Raw genomic sequence first — 16,879 nt, forward strand, 5'->3', positions numbered from 1 at the left:
TCTAAGAATTCTCTATCCCTAATAAAATTTATGCCAAGACGAAGATGAGAAGAAGGATTGGGGTGAGTGGTTAAGGTCAAGCCCTCAAGGGTAGAGAATATGTGTTCATTGCTCCATAACCATCCTTATAAATTTATGAAAATGAAGAATTTATTTAAAAGATATTTACTTTTCTTTAAAATTAAATTAAAGAAAATAAACAGGGTGGTTGAGATGGAACCATTGGTTCCAAAGTTGCCCTTGCCCTGTACCTATTAATCACTTTCTAATACTCCCGATCCGGTATGGGAAAAAAGGGAGACACAAATTTCACTTGGTCCAAACACTTCCACTCCAATTTTATCGTCATTACTGCAATCTCACCTCTCTCAAATAAAGCCTTAGCCACTATTGTAATTTTACCACTTTCCTAAATGAAGCCTTACACCTACGAGCACATTGATCCTTCTTCTAGTGTACATTGTCTCTTCTTCCACTACATATTGTCCCTCCTTCTAGTGCATAGTTTCCTTCTTCTAGTTTATATTGTTCTCCCTTCCATCCAAGAACCAATGTTCATCTTGGACACAATAACCAAACATTTATCAAATTATAATTTCATTCAATTACATTAGAAATTGGTATTGTGATCCAACTCTAAATATTATTCTTTAATCATTCTAGTTTATTACAAGATATGCAATACATATAATTCCTTGTGCATATATATGTGCAGTAAAGGTTAAAGTGGATATTGTTCCTTCTTCAAGTACTCATTGTTCATTTTTCCAGTGCACATTGTTCCTTTTTTCCAGTGCACATTGTTCCTTCTTCGAGTGCATATTGTCCTTTCTTTCAATACACATTGTCCCTTCTTTCAGTTCAAAACCCCCTTGATTAGCTCAAGATCTCTGATGAACGCTATAGGCATTGGATCCATCCATACAAAACAATTTTTACATACACAAGATCATTGAATTGAATTGAATTTTGGAATATGATGGAATTCACAGTAGAATTGAATGAGAACGGGCTGGGAATGATCGCGCAGAGAATGATCGCACAAAGAGATTGAAGGAGAATGGGCTTGGCTGAGAATGATTAGATTGAAGCTTATATCAATTTTTTATTTTAGATGTCTAGATCAACGACTTAAGTCTCACCCCATTTTTTACCTAGAAAGTCTTTTGCACCAGATCTTAAGCCTATATATATATATATATATATATATATATATATATATATATATATATATATATATATCGAACATTGTGTTCAGTTTCTTTACCCAAACCCAATAAACTCAAAGACTGATTTCCCCCATTTTTTTCAATGTTGCCTCATTTCCTCTCATTGATTTCTCTAGAGGTTTTTGGTTGAAGGATGGATGTGGATCCACTGTCTCATTGATTCATTACCTTCGAGTTCTGCTGTTCAAGATTCCCTAATTTTTCTTCTCAGATGAAACCCTAATTTCATGTTTTGTTAGTTTTCCAAGGCGTGTTTAATTTGGATTCTACGGAATTTTTCAGTCTATTGTAATCTCACCACTCTCTCAAATGAAGTCTTACATCCCCGAGCCACTAGTGTAATCTTACCACTCTTCTAAATGAAGCCTTACACCTCCGGCCAATATCGATCACACCATATATAATAGGAGCAGCAACAGCTGCAAGAACCATTTTCCTCTAGCCATGGCATCAAGAGATCTCTGGAATTATTATGATTCCACATCAAAATATCTTCTGAAGTGGCAAAAACCATGTCTTTTCCATTTCATTTTTCCTGTCCTATAGAAAACACTTGAGATTAAGTGAAAATTTTCAGCTAGTGTGTCACCAACACCTGTGACCAAAAGTTACCATTACTCAACACATTTTGTCATCATGTTAAAGATGAAACTTTATGTAGCAAACAGAAGCAAAGATTTTGCAGGTAGTGAAATCAACATCCATTTGGATAAAAGATGAAAATCTTATAATGTAATATCTGTTTCACAACAACAAAGTCTTGGAATTCAAGACCAACCAAACTTCCTATTTCTTTCTCTAGTATCCAAGACGTTAGAAGATTTAGTACATAGGATTAGAATGCTACACTATCAGACATTCGCAACTAGTGCAAGAACTCAATATGTAGGATAGACATATATCATCCACTGCCATGGCATCAGTTAACCAAGCAGAATATCATTCAATATTATCTTCATCTTCAGTATCACTTTCTCTTTCACTTCCACTTGATTCCTCAGTATCACTTTCTCTTTCAATTTCAATTGATTGCTCAGAATCACTCTTGCCCGAGTGCTCGGCATCACTCACAGCCCTGATTAAAAGCAACAATTCTTGCCGAGAGACACTATTGTTGGTGGCAGAATCATTAAACTCACGACCCTTGTCCAAAAAAACAAGGGACTCCACATAAGGAGTTCCATAGAAAGAAGACCGTAAAAGATAGGAGCTTGTGAAACGGCGCAATTCAAGAAATTTGGATTTTAGGGTTGTAGGGTTAAAAGAATCCCAGCGTCCGTATGCCTTCATAACCTGAATGTGACCATTTTCCCTATATCCAAAATGCCACCCGGAGTTCTCATGATGCCCAAAAGATACTTGCTTCGTCCATGACTCTTTCAATATCCATATACAACTCTCCCACGACCCAACCACAATAACAGCAAGTGATCCCATGTATATACCAACAGAAACATTACTACCTGTAAAATTCCCCCTCCATGCCATGTTCTCTGGCAAATCCATTTCCCCAAACCTCTCCTTGCTCAAGTCAAATGATACGATCTTTCTCTCCTTGGTGTCATCAATCTTTCCAAGCCAATACACCATCCCATCTAGATATGCTTGTTCAGGTTTTAGAAAATTGTATTTTGCAATGGTGCTATCACTAATGTTCTCCCACATATGTGTGCTTAACCTAAAAATCTCAGCACAACAGCCTCCATCCACCATTCTCACAACTCTCACAACCTTATAGTCCTCACTAACCGGGTCAAATCCAAACCCTAACGAGTGTTTCCCGTTTCCACAAGAACTCCTAAGATTTGCCCTGGGTAGGCACACAGATTTTCTCACAGATGGGTTCCAAAGAATCACGTTACACCCACACCTGCGGTCCTCATCAGAGAGGCACAACAACCCATTACAAGTACCAACAATTTCAAAATGCTTGTCCAACACAGAGAAAGGAGATTCAATCTCACAAAATTTAACCAAAGAATTCCGATCATCATGATAAAATTCATACATCTCCTTCCTCGGATCAATACAATCACGTACCAAAAAACATGAATTCTGCGATTCATCCTCGCGCTTAAAACGCAGTTGCGCGGCGATGAAATACGGGCTTTTGATGAGAGCCTTCCAGGACCGGCAAACGGCAGTGCAACATACGAGGGACGTCACTGGGAGCCGGACCAACACATGAAGCCACAACTCTTCAGGCAGATAGTCAGACATCTTTTGCTTTGCTGCACCCATCTATCGGTATAGGGTTTTGTATATCTACAATTTCAGAGAAAACAAGAAACTATAGACCAGTAAACCCTGTAGAATCCAAATTAAACACCCCTTGGAAAACTACCAAAACATGAAATTAGGGTTCATTTGAGAAGAAAAAAATTAGGGAAGCTTGAACACAGAGGTAATGCATCAATGAGACGATGGATCTATATCCATTTCTCAACGAAAAACCTCTAGAGAAAAAGATTAATTCAAGGAAATGAGGCAACATTCAGTTTCATTGGGTTTGGGTAATGAAACTGAAAAAAAAAGTATATACACTTTTAACCAGTATGAACAGAATACCCCTAATGTGAAACCGTTTTATTACAAAATGGATTATATGATGTAATGATATTATATATATATTAGTATAGTATGTCTAATGTGATATTATTTTTGGAAGCGTTTTATTAGTTTCTTGGTTTTAGACTTTTAGTATTTGTGTAATTTGTCGGCTAGATTCACAATATAATATTTACCTAATGCATACCTTCTAATAGCGCAATTACGAATTTCTCTCGTCACTTAAAAAATATTATATAATCTAATGATATTAATATTATAAATTTTTATAAAAATGTTTACGATGGCTTTTGTTATATATCCCATCCGTCTCATTTTAGATGTCTTGTTTACTATTCTTTTTTCTTGTTTAATTTCAGTCAAGTCTCATTAATATAACCAAAAACATAAAATGAGATAGAGGAGATATATTATTTTGGTTGCATCGAATATTATTGACACTTCTCTATTTCAATTGGTGTAATCAAACATATTGTGCATGGTGAATTTTATATTCAGTATAATTTTAAATAAAAATTTATACTTTTTTTTCAACCACATATTTTCCCTAGCAACTATACATGTGCCATCTCATCCTCATCAGAAGAATTTATAATTTTAATTGTTTTTAAATTACTTCCAAAAATATATAAATCTAATGAAAATTTCCTTTGATCAAGATAAACAAATTAGAGATATTAAACTTTAGTATTACTGAGATTTTATTACAATTATTTCATAAAATTGTAATAAAATCTTCCTAAAAAATATATGAAGGATGCCGAATATTTTTTAGTCTGGTGACATTAACATGTAACTTTATTAGAGATTATAAGTCTGAATTTTTATTTAACATGTCTTTTATAGATATAATATAAAATAACAAAAGTAACAAAAAAATTTAAACGGTAAATCGATTATAATCATTACTATTCCAAAGTAAATGAAATCTTTGATTCATATCGAATACAGAGTCAACATTATTCTTATACTTTTTAACGTTAAATTTGTAATTATTCCTATATTTTTTAACGTTAAATTTATCGGAAAGTAACATAAGAGATATATATTCTATATATATATATATATATATATATATATATATATATATATATATATATATATATATATATATATATATATATTTATATTTTGGAAAGAAGAGCTTAATTCATTCTATATTTCTATGTAACTTATTTTTATATTCCTTTATATTAGTTTGGTTTGAAATTTGACTTTTGTGAACGTTATGTTGAAAAAGGAATTGAAGTTACTAGAATTTGGACTGAATTTGCCGCAGCCACTATTGGGTATTGGGGTGTTAGTTGTGTGGGTTGACAAATGGGGTAAAGGGAAGGTAGTTATGATTACAAAATAGAAAAAGAAAAATCAAAGGAAAATATAAAATTTTAATAAACATATTTATATGGAAGATGGAAAAATATCGAGTAGTTAAAATAGAAACACATTGTTGGGTTTGTTTCTTGTTTCTAAATGTGAAAAATACTTCCTTAAAAAAAATGTGAAAAATATATATGAACAATATCGTGTGTGTACTACACCCATATAATGCACATTAGTTCCTTAATTTCAACCGTTGATTTTATTATTCACTTGATATGAAGTATCAATCTAATTTTTATTTTCTCAATCAATCAACGATTGAGATTGAAGGAATAACAATTGTCAACTATATTTGCTCTATCTTCATGTGAAACCTAGATATAGAAATAAAATGAGAATGAATAATCAAATTAATTGTTTTGATATATTTATTATATATGTCGATCTCATCATGTCAAGTAAAATTTATATTTCATAAATAGAAATAATTTAATTTTTTTTAGGGATAATATTGATATAATTATATTGTCACGTTATCTTAATCAATAAGTAAATAACAACGGTCAATTTCAATTTTTTATTTTTTACATTTGTGTAATTTGGATTTTGATTTGGTATTTTAATAAATGAATGAATTATATATTTGGTAAGTCATGATACATGAGATTCCTCGCCTCGTTTTTTTTTTTTTTTAAAGAGTCAAATAAGTCCTTGAACTTTTTTCAAAAGAGCAATTAGGCCCTTGACTTTTACAAAAGTGCAATTACACATTCGAATTTGTGAAAATTAATCAAATAAGTTCAATTTACGGGTAACCAACAGGTTACCGATAAATTATTAACGTTGACTGCCGTTAACCTTCGCTAATTACTGTTCACCGTCGTTAAAAAAAAAATTAGGACGACTATTTCTACTGGAGAAGGCGACCAATCTGGTCGCCTTCTCTATTAGGAGGACGACGTGCTAGTGGACTTCTCCATTGGAGAAGGCGACCAGATCCCTCTGGTCGCTTTCTCCACCGGAGAAGAGGATTGGTCGGTCGTCTTCTCCGGTTACCATATGATTTTTTTTTAAAAATTTTTGTACTTTTCGAAATTTTTATTTGTCAGAATCTTGAATGGCTGGTTATTCCAGGTGAATAATTAGTCACTGGGGTTATATGTCTCAAAATGATAAGTTTCAATGTGTAATTGTAATTTTGTAAAGTTCAAAGGCCTAATTGCCTTTTTAAAGAAAGTTCAAATGTTTATTTGACCCTTTTCTTAAAAAAAAAAAAAAAAAAAAAAAGCGAGGAATTTCATGTATAATGACTTACCAAATATATAATTCATTCATTTATTAAAATACCAAATCAAGATCCAATTACATAAATGTAAAAAAAAAAAATTGAAATTGACAGTTGTTATTTACTTATTGATTAAGATAACGTGACAATATATTATATCAATATTATCCCTGAAAAAAATTAAATTATTTCTATTTATGAAGTATAAATTTTATGACATGATGAGATCAATATATATTAAATATATATTAGGAATAATAAGGGTCAAATAGGTCATCAAACTGCACACAATAATTTAATTAGGCCTCTGAACCTAAAAAGTCAACAATTGGGTCCCTAAACTAAACAATTTCAAACAATTCTTCCAATTTAAAAGTTTCCAACAGGTCATCCTTCCAAATAAATTATTTTTTAAAAAACAAATTTTTAAAATTAATTATTAAAAAAAAAAAAAAAAACAGGACCTGCCGGAGACGACTGGTTTCTTCGTCTCCGGCCGGAGTATGTTTTTTTTTTTTTTTTTTTTTTTTAATTTAAAAATAATTATTTTTTAAAAAATAATTAATTTGAGAGGATGACGTGTTGGAAACCTTGAAATTGGAGAATTGTTTGAAATTGGTTAGTTTAGGGACCTAATTGTTGGTTTTTCGGTTCAGTGGCCTAATTGCATTATCGTGTGCAGTTCGATGGCCTATTTGACACTTATTCCTATATATTAAAACAATTAATTTGATTATTCATTCTCATTTCATTTCTATATCTAGGTTTTACATGATAGAGCAAATATAGTTGACAATTGTTATTCCTTCAATCTCAACCGTTGATTGATTGATAAAATAAAAATTAGATTGATCATACCAAGTGAATAATAAAAATTAGATTGTAAAGTTCAAGGGCCTAATCTTTTTTTTTTTTTTTTTTTTTGTATTTTGTATTTTTATTTTTTTGAGTACTATTAACTCTGTTACAATGCAGTATCTGTTCATAACTACTTAGTACTACGACTCTGTTATCGCCTCCACTGAAGCTTGAACCTATGACCAGGGCCGTTCCAATAAAAATAGGGGCCATGTGCGACATCGTAATTCAAGTCCATTTTCAACTATTTCATATATATAAATAATATATAGTTGTTCAATTGTATAAATACGTTGCACTACTCTAAAGGATCGAATCTCTTACTTTGCCACAACTATTTGCAATATCACCATAATCGGTGGTCTAGGCGGCCGACTAGGCCGCCTAAGTGCCACCTCGGCCTCCTAGGCGCCGACAAAACCGCCTAATCGGCCAATTAGCTATTATTTCATTCTTTTTAAATTAGTTATTTCACTCACAACGACATCATTTTGAGAGAAATAACCCTAAATTGTTCAAACTCATCTTTTTAAGTTAATATTTAATATTTTAGTATTAACTATTAAAGTATTAAATAGTTTATAATTATCAAGTTTTAAAAAAATTAAAAAATTAAAAAATTTTAAACAAATTTTTAAAAAATAAAATAAAAAATACATAAACAACGAGGTGCCGTAGACGCTAGGCTCCCCCGAGTGCTCGAGGATTGCCTAGCGATTTTTTCAATCATGTATATAAGTATACACTTTTTTTTATTCTTTTATTATTTTTTTTAACATTTGTGCTCTCAATTGAAAAAAAATTATATATATAACTCATATAATATATGTATATAAGTAATTTTTTTTCTTTTTATAATTGTGCCCCAAATTTGGGGGCCAATTGTAAAAAAAAAAAATAAATAAATAAATAAAAATTAATATATATACACATACTATACAGCAGGCAGCACTGCCTGGTGTATAGTATATGTATATATGTTTTAGTATATGTATATATGTTTTGTAATTGGGATATGGGGCCCCCAAATTATGGGGGCCCTGTGCAAGGTCCCTGGGCAAACATGCCCAGGGATGGCCCTGCCTATGACCTTTTAGGAGAGTCACTTCGTGTCACTAGACCACAAGGTCATTGACACGAATAGTAAGTTGATATATATATTTTTCATGTCAAGTATATAAGGGCAAAATTGATAGAATAGACTGCCAATTTTTATTTTTATTTTTTTGCCATTTCTTTATTGTGTATAACATATGTATATATGCAATATGTATGTATAGACACATAACCAATGATGAACTTGAGGCCCTAATCTTGAAATTAAAGTTAATATTTGTATGGAGACCAATTCTGTGCGATATAAATTTTAGTTTATATTTAGGGAATTTAACATTAAAATTACACTTGAATCGAATATGTATTGACTAATTAGAATGAAACAAATAATGGTACGTACACTAATAATAGTTATTGCAACCATAGGGTGTGATGAAATGAGTTGGTTTCGGATTTGCTACCTTTTAGGTTTTACCTGACATAAATATGATTAGTCTTAGTGTGTAGTTGCTAGTCTACTGGCTAAGAAAATCTGCCGTCAAACAAAAAAACAAAAAAAAACTATTGCAACCATGAAAGTTTGGATGAGAACAAGGTCTCTTCTAGTTTATCCAGAAGTCTTGGGTTTACCATCCTTGGGATCCTATTTAGCATGAATAGGATTAGTCTTATGATCAGAGGTCATGAGTTTACCACCCTTGGGATCCTACCTAACATGAACATGATTGGTTTTAGTGTGTGATTACTAGTTCACTGACTAAGGAAACCTATAGTTAGACCAAAAAGTAATAGTTATTGCAACCCATGAGGTATGGATGAGTCGATGAGATGAGTGATCTCTTCTAATTTAACCGAGAGGTCTCGAGTTTGTCACCTTTGAAGTCCTACCCAGTATGAATATAATTAGTCTCAGTGTGTAGTTGCTAGTCAACTAGTTGAGGAATCCTGCAGTTAAACAAAAAGTAATTGCTATAGCAATTCGGAACCCATAGGAGTGTGGATGGGATAGCGTGTCTCTTCCAGTTTAACCAACTTGAGTTTGTCACTCTTAAAATCCTACCTAGCATCAATAGGATTAGTCTTACTAAGAGGTTATTAGTTCATTGACGGAAGAAACCTATAGTTAGACCCAAAAAATAGCTATTATTACAACTCATGGAAGTGCAAACGACGTGCGTCTCTTCTAGTTTAACCAGAGGTTTTGGATTTGATACCCTTGAAATCCTACCCAATAGAAATAGAATTAGTCTCAGCGTGTGATTGCTAGTCGACTGGGCCTAGAAACATATAGTCAGACCAAAAAAATAATAGCTATTGCAACTCTTTTGCTCATATCTATCATGCATAATAATGATGCCAATTCCTGATCTGGAAACTAATGATCTCCTTGCTCCAAATTAAGAAAATGAACCATACAAAACTCATCCAAACCAAAGATTATCACAACCCATATCTCTCTTTTCAATTTGTTTCCTCTTATCATTATACACATTCTCTCATGCCTTTTGCAGAACATTAAACAGGACCAAACCAGCACTTAAATACACAGTATCTGTTTTCGATATGAGGATTGAAGCTGTTGTGCTAGGTGAAAGTGGGGGGCAAATGTATGGGCAGAGCAAAAACCAGGTAAGGAGAAACAGCCCCCGGCTTTCGGCCTTAAACGCGAGCAAGGAAACACGGCAGAAGAAAGCAGCTTCTGAGGGAGCATCTGAGAAGGAAGAATGCCATGGGGAGAAAAAGCAAGGGCAGTCCTCCAAGACAAGGGTAGGGGTCAAGAGAAAGTTCTCCAGCTTAGCAGCCAAACATGTTTCTGAGGTTGGGTTTAACAAAAAACCAGACAGTTTTATGTGCAAAGTTAGTGCAAGCTCAGTGTACCTTTCAAGTTTCTGTCCTTTTCCTATGATTCTGTGTTTTTCTCTTTGGTTGGCAGGGTAGTAGCAGCCGGCAGCAGCCCGGAGATCAGCCCACGAATAACGGTCAGTCTTTCGTTCGTTCATTTCTCAAAGACCAAAAATGTTTATGCACATTCTTGAAATCTCCACTATTTGCAACTGTCTTTCAGGTATACCAACAAAATTGCCAGAAAAACGCATACTCGAGCTGATTCTAGACATACTGCAAAGGTAGTTTACACAGAATAACCATATACAGATCGTGTTACAGATGTTTCTGTGTTTGACAATTCGCGTTTGGTTGACAGGAGAGATGCCTATGAAATATTCGCCGAGCCAGTAGACCCCAATGAGGTTTTAATCTTATTATAGACTTCAATTCAGTTCTTCACCACTACAAATTTTGACAATGTTTTTGTTTGTGAAGGTTAAGGATTACTATGAAATCATCAAAAACCCTATGGATTTTGGCACCATGAGGGCTAAACTTCATGAAGGGATGTATGAGAATCTTGAACAGTTTGAGGTATCAAGAATCTATCTGGTCTCCATCGTTTCGTCTTAACTAAAAGTCTAAACAGATAATCGGAACTTGGAATTTTTTTCATATGCAGCATGATGCATTCTTGATCCCAGATAATGCAATGAACTTCAACTCCCCTGGCACCATTTATTTCAGACAGGTATTTTGAGTTTCACTTCTTTATGCTAATATATATATATATGTTCTTGTATAACAGTTAGCTAAGAAGCTGCTCCGGGGTTTTGCAGGCTCGTGGCATATATGATCTTGCCAAGAAAATTTTCCATGTCCTGAAAACTGATCCTGAGAATTTTGAGATGGAGTTCGCAGGGACAAAACGAAGATCCATAAGGAAACTGCAAAACGAACCCAAGGAATCATCAAAAGCCCAGAAAGATGCCAAACCTGATAATATTGCTGCAAACAGTTCACTGTTCTGCCTGGGTTCTCCATCAACACTCGCGAGGAGCAGCAAAGGGAGCCCGCGATTTGGTGGTATGGTTTCCAGGGAACTGCGTTTACTTCAATTCTCCAGTTTTTCATTTCTCGAAGTGTTTCTGAATCCACTTCTTGGCCTCATTGTTTGGCTGCAGGTAATGGAGATGCTCCCAGGTCTCCTTCTGCTGAAGTTAGTCGTCGTTCTACATACACAAATTGGAAGTCCTCCCTCGAAAACGAGTGCCCCAAACCATCAATTCCGGTGAGTTTTCTCATCTGCAAATTGAAACATGTGCTCCATCTCAACTAAAAGCCGAAGCTGATAGTTAGGCTCTAATACCAAATTGAAGCATGTGCTCCATCTCAACTAAAAGCCTAAGCTTATAGTTGGATTGAGCATTAATAGCTATATACTCAACACTGCAGATTTTAGTCCTCCTTTCTTGCTGTGCACCAGAAAAGACCAAACTGATTGTGGGTTTTTCTCGTCTCTAGATTAACGAGCTGAACATAAGCTACAGAGAGAGCCTGACAAGATTCATGGAAGGCTTAGGACCGACAGCGATAAGGGTTGCCAACAGGAAACTACAAGCTCTCGAGGCGAACAATGCCCCAGTAATCCAGACACCATCATTTCAAGTTCCAACAGCCTATGCCACATTCCAAATGCCCTCCATTTCTTCAGCTGCCCCGGCCTCTGATCAGACCCTGCCTGATTCGCTAACCGGATTTGGCCCTCCCATGAATCTGCCCATCATTGCAGAAGAGGCCAACAAGCAGAAAAGCTCGAACAAGACTGCCCCGGGATCAGTTGTGCAGTACAAGAGGAACACCAGAAAAGCGTCTGAAGCAGAGAAGAGAGCTCAAAATCGAGGTAAAATTTGTGAAAAGCAGCCCGAAGATGCAGCATCCAAGAAGATGAGCAGCAATTCTAAGCAGCAGCCTGCAGGGTCATCAGTGATAGTGGACACCAGAAAACCAGATGACAGCAAATTCCGCCCAATCGTCTTGGCTCTCGAGCAATCCTCCCATGCCAATCCACCCCCCGAGCTGAAGACGAGGAACAGGAGAAGTACTAATAGTAATAATCCATCAACATTCCCCCCGAAATCTCACAACAAGTCCACCCCCGCCACGCCTTCCTGCAAGGCAGATAAAGGCGGCAGCAGCAGCAAGGCCGCCCTGCAGCCGCCTCCTGAAACACAGCCAACGCCGCCAAGCCTTCCATTGCTCTCGGGCTCGGCCTTCATGTTCAATATGCCATTCCTGAAAGCACAGCTAAACCAGATGAATAATCCATCTGGATCTGCTGCTGCTCACACATGGGACACAACACCCAGAATTGCTCCCACAGATTATCTCAGGTTTGGTAGTGTGAGTTCTAGTGCTCTGAACCTTGCCCCCCACCTAGATGAACATCAACAAATCCCACCACCACCAAGGCCTTGCCTTTACGGTAACAATACTACTGCTAACAATGCTCAATCATCTTCCTGGCAGTCCTTGGACCCTCCATTAGACTCTGATTTGTCCCTTCACCTATATAAGTAAATTGCATTTTGCATGCTATGAATTGAAAACAACATTCTTTTGAGGATTTATTGTTGGGTTCATGTTTCTTTGCATTTACAAATTTGGCCTACTATTTGCATTTGATAGGATTGGTATACTACTTCTTAACTGGTGTGTGCAGTACACGTGCAAGTTGTGTGCTTAACTACTTCTTAACTGGTGTGTGCAGTACACGTGCAAGTTGTGTGCAAATGATGCAAATGATGTGACGAGTTCTGATAAGCTATTGTTGTTATGTGGGCCTCAATACAAGTGTCTACATCAAGATTTTGTGTGCGAATACAAGTTAAGAATAGAAAATGAGAGTACATATAGCATTTTCCGCCTCTCTTGATGGACCTCACAAAAATTCACACTCATCGGACGGACCCAATTTTCTAAAACCTCTTCCTCCTTTCGTCCCCTTACTAATGGTCCCACCAAATAAAAAATGAATAAATTTCGAAGTTAATTTCATTTTAGTTTTAAATTTATAGGTGACAGTTCATTAAAAAAATCAAAATGTCCTTGTATTTAACGATATTTCAATAATTTTATTGGCGGAAGATAAAAATGATTATAATATTACAATCAAATAGAAATGTTCTGAAAAAGAATGACTAAAAGTAAACTGTCACTTATAAATATAAGACCAAAAATAGAATTAACTCTAAATTTCATTTTGTAAAAGATTAAATAGTTAATAATACTCACGTTAACAATTAAAAGAGTAAAATCAAGATTTGAAGTAAATATAGGAAAGGAAAACAATATATTTTGTCTAAAATAAAATAGAGTAAATAAAAAACGACCATATAACGGAATTTTGGAAGAGACAAGAGAGTAACTGTACTGAAAAGGAGGAGAGTTCGTTAAAAATGCGCGCTTTGCCAATTTGCCCCTCTCTCTCATTCTCTCTCTTTCTCTCTCTTTCTCTCTCTCTCGTGGCGAATGAGAAACGAATTCGAACGCGATCGTATTGATAGTGGTGGTTTACGGCCGCGGACGGTGGATTGCCGGTGGTTCTGTTGTCTCTGTGACTCCGTTTTTCTGCTTCCGAAGTGCAGCGATTGCGTGAGGATCGAATAGAATTGATTGATTCAAAAAAAAAAAAAAAAAAAATAGAAGAAGAAGAAGAAGAAGAAGAAGAAGAAAAAGCGGACGGAAAGGATGGCGTGCAGGCGTAGACACGGGATCACGAGGGCAGCCACATTCAAGGAAGAGATGTACCGGCCATCTATGGACGATGACGACGGCGAGTCGCTCTCCTCCGCGTCGCAGTCGCTGGCCGCTCAGGCCATTAGAGCCTCCGCCGCTCACCGAGACTCCTCCCTCTCCTCCGCTTACGCTCAGCAACCCCTCCGAGATCGACCTAAGGTTCTCCTTCTCTATCTCTGCTCATTTCTGCGCGTAAAATGTTCTGCAGCGTTTGTATCATCCACGATGCCTAATCGATTTTGCTTTCCGTAATTAAAGGACTTCTGTTTTCAGCATATCAATTTTCCCTAAATTATGAGTAGACTGATACAATTGTCATTTTTTAATACACTGAATTTGTCAATGACTGGTTTAATCATCGAGAGAGAGCAATGTCCGAAATGTGAATTAATATCGAAGGTGACGTTTGCTTTTATTAGGCGCTGCAGAATCAGGGAGGTCCTACCTATGACTATACATCGATGAAGAGTACAAATGAAGCAGGCGGTTTCTGGGGTGTTCTAGCTAGGAAAGCTAAAGCGATTCTCGATGATGATAACATGTCCAGGCAGTTTGAAACTCCAACAGTCAGTCCTCCAAAAGCCAGCCAGGTGATTATCAGGCTCCCCAAGCTTAATTTGTTACATAACTATGCATAAACCTCCTGATTCTACACATTGTAGTTGTGAAATGAAAATTTTCAAGTTTGGAAAAGGTACATTATATGTTTATGGATTGGCCATTGCTGCTTCTAATTGTGTACCCTTTGTTTCTTACTTCTCAGACTTCCCAATACCATGATTTCCATAAGCCATTTCAACCCTCTGATGGTAGAAAAATGGAGAATCCTGCAATTCGTAAGGGTTTGGATGCACTCACATCTTCACTTAACCAATTTGGTGGTAGCCTTGGAACTGCTTTTGAGGTACACCTGTCTCTTCAATTAAGTGCCTTTTGTTGTTTCTTCCTTTGTATTCTTCTTATTCATTTAATTCTCAGAATGATTCCATAAAGTATAGATTGGCTGAAGATCTTGGGTGGTTCTGACATGATTAAGTTGAATATACTAGTTCAATAAACATATCTTTATTTTACTTTTTAGGAGGGGCGTAATATTATTGAGAACAAGACTTCAGACATAATTCAAGAAACACGAAAAGTGCAGATCAGGAGAAAGGGGTCCGATCTCGATGAGGAAAATCAGGTCTATAGTGTACGTAGCCAGTGGCAGCAAGTTTCACCACAGCCAAGTCATCAGATGCAGATACAAACTAATCCAGAAGATCAACTCAAGGCATCTCGCGACGTAAGGTGCCAACTTGTGTGATAGGCATATTTTGGATTATGCCCCCATGATGATTTTGAATTTTCATTTGAGGGATTTCTGAAATTCTTAATCTAGCTGAAAAGTAATGAAACCACTTAAACCAAGATTAATTTCTGCAAGGAGCTCAAATTTGGTCAGTGTGGACCATTATCCAGGCTCCACTAAATAACATATACTAGCAATAATGATAATATAAACGTGACTGCAAGGATGGCCATGAAGGTAACCATGGCAAAAAAAAAGAGTCTTTTGCAGCATTTACATATTTGGTTTTAATTTGATTTTATTGTTTATTTGTATCTCCTTGCTGGTGAAGTGCATGTTTGTCCTTTGGTTGTGCCTGCAGGTGGCAATGGCAACAGCTGCCAAAGCTAAACTTCTTGTGCGAGAACTGAAAACAGTTAAAGCAGATCTGACATTTGCAAAACAACGGTGCTCCCAATTGGAAGATGAAAATAGGATCCTTCGAGAGGCTCGTGAAAAGGGAGGCAACCCTGCAGATGATGACATGGTAATCTCCTACATCTGTGTTTGTTTGTAAGCTTTGAAGAGTAATGTGGAGGTAGTTGTGTATTAAATTAAAATTTAAAGGGGAAAAGAAGAAAAAAGGTATTGAAGTTCACAGTAACAATGAGTAAATGACTAATGAGATAATGTACATCCAAAACTTCTTTCAAGTTTCACATCTTCCTAGCTACACTAAGGCAAGATGAAGTCAAGAAAGTTTATCTACCTAGTGTCCAGAAGTGCACAATAGAATGACCATGCTAGCTTTAGTGTGCAAAAACACAGTATCCATTCTCATATAACTTTGTCTTGTGCAGATACGCCTTCAACTTGAAACCTTACTAGCTGAGAAGGCTCGGTTAGCAAACGAGAATGCTGTGTATGCTCGGGAGAATCACTTCTTGAGAGAAATTGTTGAATACCACCAACTCACAATGCAAGATGTTGTGTATTTGGATGAAGGCATTGAAGAGGTGACAGAAGTTTACCCCATTCCAGGAGTCTCGGTGCTGTCTAGTTCCCCGCCATCGCCTGCATCCCCACGGTCACTACCTGATATTTCATCACTATCCACATGGACCACATCCTCCTCTGTGACCAACACGTTCCCAATAAGGAGAAGCTCTTCTGTGTCCAAGTTTCCAGTTCCACTTTCACCGCAAGTAGTAACAGATTTTCACAAGCTTGAAGCCCCACCAATTTTCAAAGCCGAAGGTTCAAGAAAAAATGACTAACTTATACCCTCTCCCTTTTTATTTGTTTCCCAGAAGCTACACTCACTTGTTATTCCCTTTCAGGGCTTTTTTTGTTCTTTTTAACTGGAAAAGTAGTAGGTTAAAAGAAAAGGTGTTTTTTGTGATTAATTAATTACTTTTCCCTGTATTATGTAAATTTTCATGCTTAGCTTTTTGGTTTAGTACTTTAATAAAAAGCAGAATGTTTGAGCAACTCTAGTTAAATTAGTCAGACTATTAATTTGGTAATTGCAATGTTACAAGTGAGGGCAGCCTATTGACTTTCTTAGTTTGAGACAATCAGCAATGAACAATGTTTTATTTTAAGTAGCGGCTGCAGGTTTCCCTCATCGCTAAAAACCTCTCTTACTCAAAAGAAATCAATTAT

General features: G+C 35.9%; 3 protein-coding genes across 4 annotated transcripts; 2 read left to right on the forward strand and 1 right to left on the reverse strand.

Moving 5' to 3' along the window:
- Nucleotides 1-1,933: 1,933 nt before the first annotated feature.
- LOC109180921 (F-box protein At3g07870-like) lies at nt 1,934-3,753 on the reverse strand. The gene has a single exon (XM_019330640.1). It carries the CDS (start codon nt 3,468-3,470, stop codon nt 2,169-2,171), a length of 1,302 nt encoding a protein of 433 aa, XP_019186185.1. The 5' UTR covers nt 3,471-3,753; the 3' UTR covers nt 1,934-2,168.
- A 7,301-nt stretch (nt 3,754-11,054) lies between these two features.
- Nucleotides 11,055-12,749, forward strand: LOC109181160. The gene is made up of 3 exons (XM_019330914.1): nt 11,055-11,232; nt 11,331-11,437; nt 11,671-12,749. The coding sequence occupies exons 1-3, from the start codon at nt 11,055-11,057 to the stop codon at nt 12,724-12,726; spliced, it is 1,341 nt and encodes a 446-aa protein (XP_019186459.1). The 3' UTR covers nt 12,727-12,749.
- An 883-nt stretch (nt 12,750-13,632) lies between these two features.
- On the forward strand, nt 13,633-16,731 carry LOC109181355. Of its 2 annotated transcripts, none has more exons than XM_019331104.1 (6): nt 13,633-14,103; nt 14,364-14,534; nt 14,708-14,848; nt 15,026-15,229; nt 15,597-15,761; nt 16,075-16,731. In XM_019331104.1, the coding sequence occupies exons 1-6, from the start codon at nt 13,897-13,899 to the stop codon at nt 16,489-16,491; spliced, it is 1,305 nt and encodes a 434-aa protein (XP_019186649.1). In that variant the 5' UTR covers nt 13,633-13,896; the 3' UTR covers nt 16,492-16,731. The 2 variants fall into 2 exon arrangements, with proteins under 2 accessions (XP_019186649.1, XP_019186650.1); XM_019331105.1 differs by having other exon boundaries at nt 14,373-14,534.
- Nucleotides 16,732-16,879: the final 148 nt, after the last annotated feature.

This window comes from Ipomoea nil, unplaced genomic scaffold, assembly GCF_001879475.1.
Source record: "Ipomoea nil cultivar Tokyo-kokei standard unplaced genomic scaffold, Asagao_1.1 scaffold1043, whole genome shotgun sequence".
Lineage (NCBI taxonomy): Eukaryota > Viridiplantae > Streptophyta > Magnoliopsida > Solanales > Convolvulaceae > Ipomoea > Ipomoea nil.

Excerpts from the sequence above, each read along its gene's own strand:
- LOC109180921 (XM_019330640.1), bottom strand. The coding sequence starts at position 3,470 with ATGGGTGCAGCAAAGCAAAAGATGTCTGACTATCTGCCTGAAGAGTTG.
- LOC109181160 (XM_019330914.1), top strand. The coding sequence starts at position 11,055 with ATGGAGTTCGCAGGGACAAAACGAAGATCCATAAGGAAACTGCAAAAC. Across the intron at positions 11,233-11,330 it reads AGGGAGCCCGCGATTTGGTG|GTAATGGAGATGCTCCCAGG; the intron begins GTATGGTTTCCA and ends GTTTGGCTGCAG. Across the intron at positions 11,438-11,670 it reads GCCCCAAACCATCAATTCCG|ATTAACGAGCTGAACATAAG; the intron begins GTGAGTTTTCTC and ends TCTCGTCTCTAG.
- LOC109181355 (XM_019331104.1), top strand. The coding sequence starts at position 13,897 with ATGGCGTGCAGGCGTAGACACGGGATCACGAGGGCAGCCACATTCAAG. Across the intron at positions 14,535-14,707 it reads GTCCTCCAAAAGCCAGCCAG|ACTTCCCAATACCATGATTT; the intron begins GTGATTATCAGG and ends CTTACTTCTCAG. Across the intron at positions 15,762-16,074 it reads ACCCTGCAGATGATGACATG|ATACGCCTTCAACTTGAAAC; the intron begins GTAATCTCCTAC and ends TGTCTTGTGCAG.